Below are 14118 nucleotides of genomic sequence, written 5' to 3' on the forward strand. Positions count from 1 at the left end.
TATAGAAATAATTTTTCTAATATATAACATTATTATTATTTGTAATATTAATTATCTATTAGCTATTACTTAAGTAAAATTAAACACATATTTCTAAATTTTAAAAAATATTAATAATTATTGTCATTATCTTCTTAAATTCATTTTCTAATAATAATAATAATAATTAACTTTCTAACAATGATAATTATAATTAACAAAAATAAAGTAACACACTTTTATAAATTAATACTAACCATTCAGTTTTTATTTATTCTTATGTCCAACTATTCATAGCCACAATAATATTTAATATCATAACAATTATAAATAAATAAAAATTTATAAAATATTTCAAAAAAAAATTGTATCCAAAAATTAATAACAATTCGGTTTACAATTTATAATTTATTTTTTAAATATTTTAATATTTCACTCCTTCCAAAATTCTAATAATTATAATAAGAAATATTAAACAAATTAAAAAAAATATTGCGTTTCTTTTAAACTGCAACAACTATGTATATAACATCATTAACACACTAACAATAATAATAATTAACACACTAGCAATAATAATTTTTATACAAAAATAGTGAAAAAATTGAAAAAAAATAAAATTAGTCCTAACCATTCTATGTATATTTCTAAGTTCAGATCCTAACAATAATAATAACAACTAAATTTTTAACAATAACAATTATAATTATAAAAATTAAAAAAATTTTAAACAAACTTACATAATCTGGCAACCTAAGATAGTGCATAATATGAAGTTCAGGGCGATCAGTATCTTTAATTTTATTTTTTTTGGCATTTTCTTATTTTCTCCACCATACAAACCCATCAGCAGCAGAAAAATGAAGAACAACAATAGAGTTTTGAGGTTGAAAGTAAAGGCTCAAAGTAATAACTCGATGGTGAGAGTTTTTGTTGCATCCAGCGAGTTGGTCTGTGGAACACCGTTTGGGGAGCTATGTCTGCGTGCCGCGTGTCCATCATGCAACAAAACGGACCATCCGTTTTTGTTGATACAAGTCAGACCTTCCGTGTTGCTCCTTGTGTGTCGTACGGTCCGATTTGCAACACACCTGACACCACATCTATGTTCAGCACCCCTTCCCATAACCCGGTGCAACACAATTCAGAGGTCCATATAGAAATTAAAAAGTGGAAGAAATATCCACGTATATTAACTTATTTTTATTAAGATGAATTTCGAGGTCCAACCCATTAAAAAGTTGATAGGAGTTGGCTGAACCCTTTTTTGGTTCCCTAGCAGAATTGATTTGAAAATATTTGGTAATAAAAGAAAATCAGTAAAAAACAGTCATAATTTGCCTTATTTAGTATTTATTAATTATTACGATAATTAATTAATGCTAAATAAAACAAATTTTCGCTGTTTTTTTTTTTTTGTCTATTTAACATTACCCTTTAAATTAACCTTATTATTTCGCCTTAATTTATTATGTTAATGTACTCTGTTTACTTATTTAGGTAAACTAATTAAATTTACGGCACTTGCAATTAAAAGCAAAATAAAACACACAAAAATTGAGTGACATATCCCCGCCCCCAACCCATGTCTATCTTGCTGCACGCGATAAAAAGAAAGAAAAAGTTAAAATAAGCGGGCAACACTCAAATTCATTTATCTTGATATAAAGTTAATAATAAAAAAGTTATTAAATAATAATTTAATTAAATATATTAAATTATTTAATAATTTTTAATTAATAATTTCACATAAAAATAATTATAGGTTAATTAGATAATTTGTTATAAGAATGACGGCACGTGTTACCATAACCCAGACAAAAGTAAAGAAAGTAGCATCAACGGCATAGACTAAGCCATAGGACTGCGGAGAAATTATTATTTTTACACTACAAATTGACAGCACTCTGTATTTGTAAACTTAATCAGTTATTATTTAAGAAAAATATTGGTAACTAACAATATTTTTAAATAATGTGTGAATAATATGAATTAATAAAGTTAAAAAAATAAATTAATTTTAAATTTAATTAATAATATTAATTTAGGATGTAGTATATTTTTATTTAATTAGTAGTTATTCATATTATTCAAGATAGTCATTGTTAACCTAACACTCCTCGTTTATTTAGTAAGGTTGTATATAGTTACGTACTTATCATGGAAGAGCCAAGAATTTCTCCACCGATCGATAGAGTTTCCCTTATTGGATTAGAGAAATGTTAAGGATAGCAACTTTTTTGATTTGTAGTCATCAAATAGCCATCAATGATAATTTTAATGGTGTGAAATTAGTGTGAGATTTCATTCAATGGCTTATTTTTTTTGTTCGTTACATACTGATTAGAATTTAACAAAATTGCTGGCTCTTAGATTTTTCCATTGGATTATTTGTGTTACACATGCACTGAACTAAGAAATTAACTAACGATCTGGATTATGTTCAATAATGCATGGTGATGTTGAGTAACATCTACATTATTTTAAGAAGAAAACTTTAAAATACACACATATACATGGCTAGATAGTAGTTGTGGATCGTGTTGATGTGAATAAATAAATTGAATTAAAATTAAATTTTATATAGAGTACATATCTATCCAAAAAAAAGCTGGTAGCTAGGTTTAGTTTGTATTTTTATTTTTACTGTTTTTATAAAATTCAAAAAACAAAAATATTAAAAATAAAAACTCTAATCAAACGCACTTGTAGTAAGGTAGGGTACACTCCAAGCGTGTATATATATGTTCATGTGATTCTTCTTCACATTATTCATCATCTCTTTTCATATCCATATACATATATAAATAAATATGAACACAACAAATTGAAGTTGGTTCTTACATCCTTCATTACCCTCGAAACCAAAACAAGAAACAAGGAAAGAATTAAAATGGCATCATCTTCTTCTTCATCATCATCAGCAGCAGCACAACATGCTCCTCTTCTGCAGGGTCTAACACCAGAAGAACACGCAGAACTTGCACAAATCATCAACACATACCACAAGTTCGACCCTTCCCCAAACACCTGCAGCTCCATTATAACGCAGCGCATCGACGCACCAGCGCAGAGGGTGTGGCCACTCGTTCGAAGCTTCGAGAACCCTCAGAAGTACAAGCACTTCATCAAGAGCTGCAACATGATGAGGGGAGACGGCGGCGTCGGCAGCGTCCGCGAGGTCACCGTTGTTTCAGGCCTTCCGGCATCCACCAGCACCGAGAGGCTCGAGATTCTAGACGACGAGAAGCACCTTCTGAGCTTCCGCGTGGTCGGCGGCGAGCACCGTCTTCAAAACTATCGGTCAGTGACTTCGGTGAATGAGTTCAAGGAGAAGAATGATGAGAAGGTTTACACGATAGTGTTGGAGTCTTATGTGGTGGACATACCCGAAGGGAACACTGGTGAGGATACTAAGATGTTTGTGGACACTGTCGTGAAGCTCAATCTTCAGAAGCTTGGGGTGGTAGCCACTTCTACTACACTGCATGCGCATCAATGATTCTTAATTATCATTAGAACGGTGGAAACTCAAGTACACTCGATTTCACGTGAAGTTGATAATTAAAAGCTGTTAGATGATTTAACTGATTTGACTAAATTTTCATATAACAGCTCTCAGTTATCAATTTCACGTGAAATCAATGGCACCTGAATTTTCACCAATTAGAATCGGAGAGTATTGGACTCTCATATATATCATCTTTCTCTTGTCTTATAGAGACTTATATTAATTAATTATTTTTTAGTTCACTGCTAATTATTAATCATTGCTTTATTTTGCATTTAGCAATGCAAGCTTAATTAATAATATATATTCTTGTTCCAACCTTCTATTGTTTTGTCTTCTCTCATCTTCTTCCTAGTAACAATATATCGAAAACATGATCATGATGATGATCATAACTTGTATAACTTGCTGGAATAACGTTGGAATTATTTCATTTGTACACCTAGCTAGTATGGTTGTAATTTTTTTAGGTTTAATTATTTTATTAATCTTTGTAATTTCACAAAATTTATAATTTAGTTTTTATATTTTTTTTAATTGAGTCTCTACATTATTTTTAATTTTATAATTAGTTTTTTTTATGTTAAAAATATTAAAATTAATAGAATATTTTTTCTAAAAAATATATAGTTAAAGATCTAAAAAATGTGATAAAATATCTAATTATATTTTTAATTATCGGCGTCTTTAATTTACAAAAAATATTTCGTTAATTCTAACATTTTTTACATTAATATAAAACTAATTACAAAATTAAAAATAATGTAAAAATTTAATTATAAAAAAATATAAAAATTTAATTATAAATTTAGTAAAACTATAGGGTCAACAAAATAATTAATTTTTTTTACTAGATTATTGTGTGGTGCGTGAGATTTCCATATCAACTAGCCAGTTATCATGCGCAAATTTTTACCATTAATAAACTCATCATTAGACACATAATAGAGTTTAACTTATTAACTAATAATTTTCATTTTCAATTTCTGGTGCTATGTGATGGGAATGTTTATTTTTATACATACATACCCTAAGCTACTGGTACTAAAATTATTTTTTATATAAATTTGATTAGTTACGTGTTTAATTAATTAGTAAATTATTAAAGGTGACTCCTATAGTCATCACTCGTCACCTTATAAAATTGAATGTACTTATACACTCTACTATATTAATATTTAATAGTTTACAAACAGTAACATTTATCATGAATTGAATATGATGGACACGACATATTTTATTCAGAAGAAATAGCAACAAAGTACGTCGAATTCGAATATAGAACGAATCATGTTAGGCGAAGAAGTTGAATAAATGTTACAAATATTAATGAGCTCTGATATATATAGGTACTCCACTATAATTCATATATGAAAGATTTGAAGTAATAGTTAGTGCTCCAATGCAATTAATATATACATTCGTAATTAGTCTATTATTCTTTATTATCGATGCTTAATTCAACCAATTAGACGTGATTGCCTTGAAGTAGCTAGTCCTTGTTTTATTAGTGGTGAATATTCAGATTCCATTATTTTTAAGTGAAGTTAATTATTAGAAATTATCAAATAATAATTTAATTAAATATAATAACTTTAAATTATCAATTTTATATAAAAATAATTACATGCTAGTATTCACCTTTATTTGAATGAATTAATAAATAGTGGAAATTCAGGAGCATTCGACTTCACGTGAAGTTAATACCTGAAAGTCGTTATGATTTAACTGATTTGACCAAATTTTTATCTAACGGCTCTCAAATATCAACTTCACATGAAGTCGACTTCACCTGAATTTTCAACTTAATAAAAAAGCTGTTTCGAAGTTGTCACTGAGATGACCATGATGAATAGTGATACGCTCCCACTATGTTACCAACAGCATATCTGCCAATTTCTGCTAACTTTTATTTATAATTGTGTTTCATAGAAATATCTTCGTAGATGTGTCTAATAAAAATGTCTTTTTTATAGCTGTGTTTAATAGAAGTGCCTTTATAAATATATTTTCTGGATGTGTTTCTTTATATATGTATTTAAAATATAATAATTAATTATTATTGACAATAAGTTGACAGATAATATGTTAGTACCTATATTTTTTCATAGCGATATGCATGGTTGAGATGCTTGACAATTTGACATCATGCATGCGAATTTTGGGGCTTTGGCTTTCGTGTACTCAAATATGGAAAAAGAGGGAGCCATACATGGAAAAACAGCAAATAAACGAGAAATAGATGGTGAGATTTCAGCTTGGTAGCATTAGGAAGTATGAATAATATTAAATAAACAATTTAATGAGAGATTGATTGGTGGAAAAAGGTGGCTGGTAGTTGAGTTTAACACCTTTTCGTGCGGCTTACATGTTAACCCTGAATTCAACGGCAAGGACATAAAAAGTGAGAAACTCTTGTGATCATCACTTGTGACCAACCTTCATCAACATGTGACTATCAACTATCATCCGTATATCATATCTCTGTCACTCACATCAAAGTTCTAATACAACCGCGATTATATATACTATATAGTTGATTGATAATAGGATCTTTTACATAAAAAGTTAAGAAAAAGACAAAACCATATTTAAAAAAAAAAAAAAAAACTAATTTTGGTTACGTTTGTGTCTTATTTGGTCATATGTAAGTCATGATTATGCACAATGATTTCTAGGGGAAGCAAACAAACAGTAAATCATTCCACGATTTACAATAAAGATAGGATGGTAAATTACGATTGTATCAATGATTTAAATGTAAATGGAAAGAAGATAAATTAAATCATGGTTCTTATACTCACGATCTGTGTGGAATATTTTCTTATTCATGATTTACAACCAATTTTTTTCACCAAATTCGTGGTTTTCTTCATGACTCAATTTTCGCAACGAACTAAACGTAAACGGTTATTCTAAACCACAATTTACGTCTAACATTATAGTTGTCAAAATCGAACCGATAATCGAATCGATCAGACTACTAGTTTATCAGTTTAATTAATGAGTTATTGGTTGAATCGGTAGAACCAGTCTCATATAAATAAAAAATAAAAAATAGTCAAAAATTTAAAACTAAAATTTAATATTAGTGAAATATATATATATATATTCACTAATATTTTTAAAACAATCAAGTTTCAACAAATTATAATCAACACATTATAATCTAGTTATTATTAAATAAGTATATAAAATTCTACTATTTTTTATAATAAATATTTTTTAATTTTATTTTTATATTAAAATAAATATTTTTTTATTTTAATAACTAACTAATTAATTTATATTTATTATATTGTTATATACTATATGTATTTATTAAAAAATAATATTAATAAATATCATATAATCATAAAAAATAATTATATTGTAATTAATAAAAATATTTGATCTTTTTTATTTATACATATTTAATTATATTTATATTAAGAATTATGAATAATAAAAAATATAATTAATTTAAATATAAGTGAGTATAAAATAAAAATAATATCTAAAAAAAATTAGTGTACGTTTTTACGGTATAATTAATAATTAGCATTTAAAATAATAAGGAACAATATAGATTAGAGGCAAGGAGAGCATGTAGGCACAAAGAAAACCTAAGTTTAAACCATAACTTCATCAATTTTAAAATTTTTTTGGAAAGGTTTGGTTGAACCGATTTTCACCAATTTTAGACAATTTTTACCAGTTTTGACCGATTCTTACCGACTTTGACCAGTTTTTAACCTTAAACAGTTCAAAAATTGGACTGGACCGATTAGGAGTCCATTTCACTGATTTTTTTGTCGAACCGGACGGTCTAATCCGGTTCTTACAACTATGTATAACATTTAAATAGTAGTTTATACACAAATAAAAAGAGCATGGAGGTAACCAAATCATATAATTATATATTCATTTAAATAAAAAATCTATTAATAATTGTTCCGACGAGAAATAATACTCCGAGCGAGGTATAACTTGTTGTTATCGAGATATGTTCTTCGTTCTTTTGCTTCCCAAATAGGCGTGCTGTGGACTCTTCGAAATTTCGACCTATAGGTGAAATCTACAAAAAATACTCTGACGCTCAAGTCAATACTTATCTTCAGAATATTCTAAGTAAATTAGAAGTGTCAAGATAGTTCTCCTATTGGTGATCTTGATATCCTAAGCCCTGCCTATCTCCCTATTTATTGTTATTAATGATAATCGACTTATGGTTATCTCACCCGAGATTTGGGCAGGCGCTACAGAAGTGTGAGATGGTTATTTGATAAAATCAGGTTTTAGATATTTCAAATGAGATTTTGAGGTATAACGTTATGCTAGCTGCTCAAATTTTTAGGGATAAAAATCACAGGCCCAAACTTGATTTGCTCTCCTTTTTATGTAAGCAAGTTGAGTTTTTGTCTGAAATAATATTCTAACGTTATACTTCAGAATGGAGTTGTCCTGTTAGTCCCCAAGCTCAACAAAGTCGTTTTGTTAGCAGGGGCAAGCTTGGGTTTTTCATCTAGAATACAAAAACTGGTTGTTTGAAATGTTGTAATGTAATAACTATTGCGGCGCGGTTACTTCGAGGAAATCACTGCTATTTATTGGAATAGTAAGTGAACAGTCTATAATTGAACGGTTATTAAGTGAGTGTAGGGAAGATCGTGTGATAGTGCTTGTGTTAGTCTCTTTATTATTACTCTTTCTGTTCGCACTTCGAAAAAAGACACAATTATCTACATCATCTAGTCAAGCAAGAAAAAAAATGAGTTCAAAAGGTTAGTAGTTTTCTTTTTATTTGTTTGCTTGTTGCGTCTTGTTGATAGCTAGAAAAAAAGTTATAGAAGTGAAAGATGATTTATATGAATGGCTGCATGTGGATGTAAGGTGTTGTGCTTTCTTTTCAAGAATATAGAAATTTTGTCCGAACTCAGTGCTGTGAAATGGGTAAGAGATGGTGCGTCTGTTAGTGTGAAATGTCTCCCTTGTAATGGTGAAGAGAGGGTTTGCACAAAAAAAAGAGGGGGAATTGGACTTATTTTTATTTGTATACTTGGTATTAACAAAGTTGAATGTTAGGTTTTCTTTTTTTAGAATTTGAGTGCAATATTTTGACACAACTAAATTATGCGCCTTCGCAATTACATCCAAATTCACGGGCTTTCCTTTGAGCCTATGAATGTTTGATGGAGTTTCTCAAACTTCCTCCTTCATTGAACATATTTTTTCTTTGTTCCAATCTAAAGGCATGCGAAAAGTTCTCTGGGTGAACCTTATTATTAGTCATACAGGCCAGTCACTATTCGTTTTGTACAAGTCTTCTTTTAAAGACTCTAAAGAAATATTTGTGAAAATTTGCTCATCATAGACTGAGTATCCCTTCTTCCTAGATGAGGAATTAGGTGAGAAATTTTTTTTGTACTGGTGTCCGGAACCCATGAAAATATTAGATGCTAATATGAGAAGTGGTGAAGAGAATTGGAATCTAGAATTTCTCATAAATTGTTTTTCGGCAGGAAAGTTATTGTCAATTTCTGAAATGTTAAAAATGGAGACAAATAAGGAGGCATTAGGGGACTATATAAGTAAGGTATTAGTGTTGAGATTCTTGCCGTATAGTAACTATATATATATATATATATATATATATATATATATATATATATATATATATATATATTGTTTTTTTTCTATAGGCGGAAGAGTTTTGACCCTTACTACTGCTCGACTGAAATCTTTTCTCAATCAGAAAAAGAAAAATGAAAAAGAAGTCTCTGCCACGGGTGCAGAGAGGGATGTCGGCGCGGATGCTACTTAATCTAGTGCTTGTCCTCACAACGTAAAGAGGAAGAAATTTGAATAAAAAAAGTTTATTGAAGTTCTTTCAACGGAGGAATTATAGATCCGTCCAGATGGTGGGGATGTGGTGGCTCGGTATGAAAAGCAAAGGCAACTTCATGGTTACGTTGATGGAACCAATGCAAAATTTGTATGGGGTGAACGATACCCCTATATGAAATTAGCTGATAAGGTCACTCAACATGCTAATGACGTGAAGCTATTAAAGGATGTTGGAAAAGAGGGTATGGGACAGTATATGCAGGTATGAAGAAAAGTATTTTATGTATAGCTATAATGTTTTTATATTGATTTAATGTGAACCATCGTCTATGCGGGTCATTGGTACGAGATTGTTATGTATGGGTTGGGCAACAGAATTTCTGGGAGCCAAGGAGAAAAAGGAAATAGAAAGAGTGCTAAAGCTGGAGAAACCTTTGAAAGAAAGGGATGAGGTTATTGTCGATGTGACAGCAAAAATGAAGAGCAAAGAGGAAGAAGTGGTGAAGTTACAAGATCAAATCACATTTTGTAGGGTCAAATTAGAGAGGCTGATAATGAAAAAGGAAAAATGACCTCCATGATTCATGGGCTGAAAAATGAGGTTTTAGAGATGTTTTTTGCTGGCTTTGATTATGCTGTGAGTCAAGTGGTGGTCTTCTTGCCCGAGTTTGATGTCAACAATCTTGATGTTCCTAAGATTGTAGTAAATGGGAAACTTATTGATGATGAAGCTGGGGGAGAAGTTGAGGATGAAAACATGGTAGCTGATGAAAAATATAGTTGATATTTCATTTGTATGAATTTATATGCTGTTGTATTGTCATAGTATGAAATTTTTTTTATGAATGTGTTGATGTGTTGTTGGATGATTGCTGATCTTGAGTATTGGTGTTGTATGAACTTTAGACTTTCATTTGGAATGGTGAAATTTTATTGCATTTAGCTATCATGATATTGCTAGCTTCCAACTTTTGTATGTTGGTTAGATAAAGGTAGAAAAGAATGTTAAATATTGTTTGCATTAATGAGACTTTCGTTTGTAGAAGGTGCGAAGTTCTCAGCCTCGTTAAAACCTCTCCAAGTAAAATACGGTGGAAAAAAGCTCGTGAGTAAGAAAAAGAGTACCTTTCAGCTCCGACTTTTACAAAGAACTAACTATACTATAGGCGTAATTATGATATATTCCAAGTGCTAGGAAGCTCGGTTCCTACCAAAGTTTACAGAGAGTATGCTCCCTTTCCGTGAACTTTTGATATTCTTAAAGGACCCTCCCAAGTCGCAGCGAGATTTCCCTACCCTGGTGGCTTTCGCACATCTTCTAGTTTGCGAAGAACTAAGTCCCCTTGCTGTAATACTCTTGGACGCACTTTTTTGTTGTACCCTTCCTATAATACTCTTGGACGCACTTTTTTGTTGTACTTTCTGTGTATGGTAATTTGCATAGACTGATGCCTGAGTCTAGTTGAATCCCATTCTTCATCCAATGCATCCAGCTCGACAAACCGTGCTTGTGAATTAGTTTCTTTGTCCAAGAAGTCAGTTTGGAGCGATCCTTGAGAAATTTCTACTAGTATCATGGAATTTTCGCCATAAAATAGTCGGAATGGTGTCTCTTTTGTTGTTGAGTGTGATGTCGTGTTATAGCTCCATAGAATTTCAGGGATTAGCTTGGCCAACGTCCTTTAGCCTCTGCTAGTTTTTTGTGTAAAGCCTGCAAGATAATTTGTTAGCAGCCTCTGCAAGCCCATTGGTTTGTGGGTGCTCTATAGAATAAAAATGGTGCTTTACATGAAGATTTTCTAAGAAGGATGCAATTTTCTTATCAGTAAATTGCTTACCGTCATCGGTAATAATTTCTTTGGGTAATCCGTATTTACATATAATAAATTTCTAAATGAAAGATCGTACCTTATCTGAAGTTATTTTGGCAAGTGATTGTGCTTCTATCTATTTTGTAAAGTAGTCTACTGCTACAAGTAAGAATTTTACCTACCTTTGTGACGTGGGGAATGGTCCGAGAATATCGAGCCCCCATTTATGAAAAGGACACCCGATTTTCGAAGTGTGCAACAACTCGGCTGGGCTATGGATGGTTGGTGCGCATTTCTGACAACTGTCATAGCGTTGAACTTTTTCCATGCAATCCTTTCAGATAATCTATGTATGGTATTCTCCAATCTATTTGCTGTGACAAATTCAAAACATGTTTGCTATATATACTTGGTTCTCCAAGGGTTATTTGTGATAAAGCTGGTGCTATATCTTGTGATCTAGAGGTGGCTAACTTCGATGTCTGTTCTACTATTTTGTTCCCTAGGGGCATGCATGATTTCAAAATGTTATATGAAATGCTTTACTGCATTCAGATATTGTTCTAGAAAGGGGTCTCGTACCTGAAAATTGCCATTTACCTGTTAGACGACCAGTAAAGAATCACAATGAACTTTGAGATAATGAATATTTGCCTCTCTTGCAAGTCGTAATACGGCGAGCAGCGCTTCGTACTCGGATTGGTTGTTGCCTTCCTGAAATGAGAATTTGATTGATCGCTCGGCGAAGACACCAATGTTGTCTTTAAGAATTATTCTGGCTCTACAACCTTCATCATCGGAAGCTCCATTGGCATATAGGTCCCAAGGGGTAACCATTTCATGAGTGGTGGTGAACTTGGCGATGAAATTAGCAAGTTTGAGCCTTCAATGATCCTTTTGATTGGTATGAGATGTCAATTTCTGAAAAGTTCCACTTACCATCTGATAAGCCGGCCAACAAGATCTGGTCATGTTAGAATTTGGCACAATAGTTGATTTGGCCAAACTACAATCTCGTGACTTTGAAAATAATGGCAGAGATGCCGAGCTGTGATTATTAAAGAAAATGTTAACTTTTCGATAGTTGGGTATCATATCTCTACATTCTATAGAACCTTACTAACAAAATAGATTGGGTATTGTCCTTACCTGTTTCGGTAACAAGCACAGAGCTAATTTCATAAGGTAAAACAGAAAGATATAAATAAAGAGGTTTACCATGTGTTGGCTTATGCATTATTGGCGGAGAGCTGTGAATATTTTTAAAATTGGTGAATGATTGTTCACAGTCATATGTCCATATAAAGTTTTTGGCTTTTCGCAAGCTATAGAAAAAGTGGTAAGACTTTGCAGCTGCTGCGGGTAAGAACCTCGATAGAGCTGCAAGGCGCCCGGTGAGTTGTCGGACTTCTTTGATGGTATTAGGTGATTTCATTTGGATTACAACTCGGCACTTATCAAAATTTGTCTCTATTCCTCTTTGTGTTAACATAAAACCGAAAAATTTGCCTCCTTAAACCCCAAATGCACACTTCTCAGGGTTCAATCGCATATTATATTTCGTTAGTTGTTGGAAGACTTCTAAAAGGTCAGCTTGGTGAGCTTCTTCGGATTTTGATTTTACCACCATATTGTCGACTTATGCTTCCATATTTCGGCCAATCTGATTTTGAAAAACCTTGTCCATTAACCTTTGGTATGTTGCACTGCATTCTTAAGGCTAAAAGGCATCACTTTGTAACAAAAATTGTCATGGTCAGTTATAAACGTAGTCTGTTCTTGATATGCTAGATGCATTAGTATCTTATTATAGCTGGAATAAACATCCATAAAACTTAAAATTTTAAAATCTGAAGTGTTGTCAGCCAATTTATCAATGCATGGCAAAGGATATAAATCTTTCGGGACAAGCCTTATTCAAATCTGTAAAGTCTACATACATGCGCCATTTACCCGATCTCTTTTTCACCATAACTACATTTGCTAACCATGATGTAAACCGAATTTCACGTATGAATCCTACGCTAAGTAGTTTCTGAATTTTCATGACGACTGCTTCCTTTCTTTCATTTCTGAGGTTTGCTTCTTCTGTCGCACTGGTTGGACTTTTGGGTCTATGGTGAGTCTATGGAACATGACACTTGGGTCAATTTCGGGCATATCTACAGGAGTCCATGCGAATAGATCGGTATTTGCTTGAAGCAGTGTGATGAGTTTTTCTGTTTTATCTGCAGACCAAGCATATTCAATGTTAGTTTATTGAAATTCATTTTCGGTGGGGTTTACCTTCCGCAGTTCATCCATTGGTGTTGGTCGGCTGGCAATATTGTCTCGAGGGTCAAGCTATCGCCGGTGTTATAAACAAAGTTGACATGTTGGATTGGCTCTGATGTTGGTGGCTTCACTTTCAACCCTACATTGTAACATTGCCTTGCTTCTTTATGGTCAGCATGCACAATTGCAATGACATTGTCCTGTACATGAAATTTGACACAAGTAAATTGTAGAAATAGTAGCTCCAAAAGAATTTAGGGATGGTCGCCCTAATATTATATTATAGGGGCTAACATAATCAACTACCAAATATTGAATATCTAAAGTTTTTGAATGTGGATACTCTCCTAAGGTTGTTCTCAACCAAACATAACCTATCATGGGAACCTTTTCTCCAGAGAACCCTACCAACTCTCCGGATAATGGTTGCAATGCTTTTTCGCTTAACTGTATTTTTTGGAAAGTTGAAAAGAACAAAACATCAGCGCTACTTCCTGAATCAAGTAAAACTTTCTTAACCATCAAATCCCCCATGGTCATGGAGATCACCATAGGGTCATCAAGGTTTGGACATTGGGATTACAGATTCGATGTGTTGAAAGTAATGTTGGGGGTGGAAGAGGATGACTACTATAATAGCAAACCTCCCTCCATGGTTAACATAGTTAGAGGTGAGCATGGATTGGATTGGATATGGCCAAAATCTCGATCTGTTCT

The 14118-nt window shown here is 32.1% G+C and overlaps 1 protein-coding gene across 1 annotated transcript; it reads left to right on the forward strand.

Annotated features, from left to right (window-relative positions):
- The first annotated feature begins 2743 nt into the window (after positions 1-2743).
- Positions 2744-3808, forward strand: LOC112765461 (abscisic acid receptor PYL2). Its single transcript, XM_025811356.3, has one exon. It carries the CDS (start codon positions 2873-2875, stop codon positions 3479-3481), a length of 609 nt encoding a protein of 202 aa, XP_025667141.1. The 5' UTR covers positions 2744-2872; the 3' UTR covers positions 3482-3808.
- The last annotated feature ends 10310 nt before the right edge of the window (positions 3809-14118 follow it).

The sequence above is a fragment of the Arachis hypogaea genome, chromosome 17, assembly GCF_003086295.3.
Source record: "Arachis hypogaea cultivar Tifrunner chromosome 17, arahy.Tifrunner.gnm2.J5K5, whole genome shotgun sequence".
In the NCBI taxonomy this organism is placed as follows: domain Eukaryota; kingdom Viridiplantae; phylum Streptophyta; class Magnoliopsida; order Fabales; family Fabaceae; genus Arachis; species Arachis hypogaea.

Coding starts and splice junctions, on each gene's coding strand:
- LOC112765461 (XM_025811356.3), top strand. CDS start 2,873: ATGGCATCATCTTCTTCTTCATCATCATCAGCAGCAGCACAACATGCT.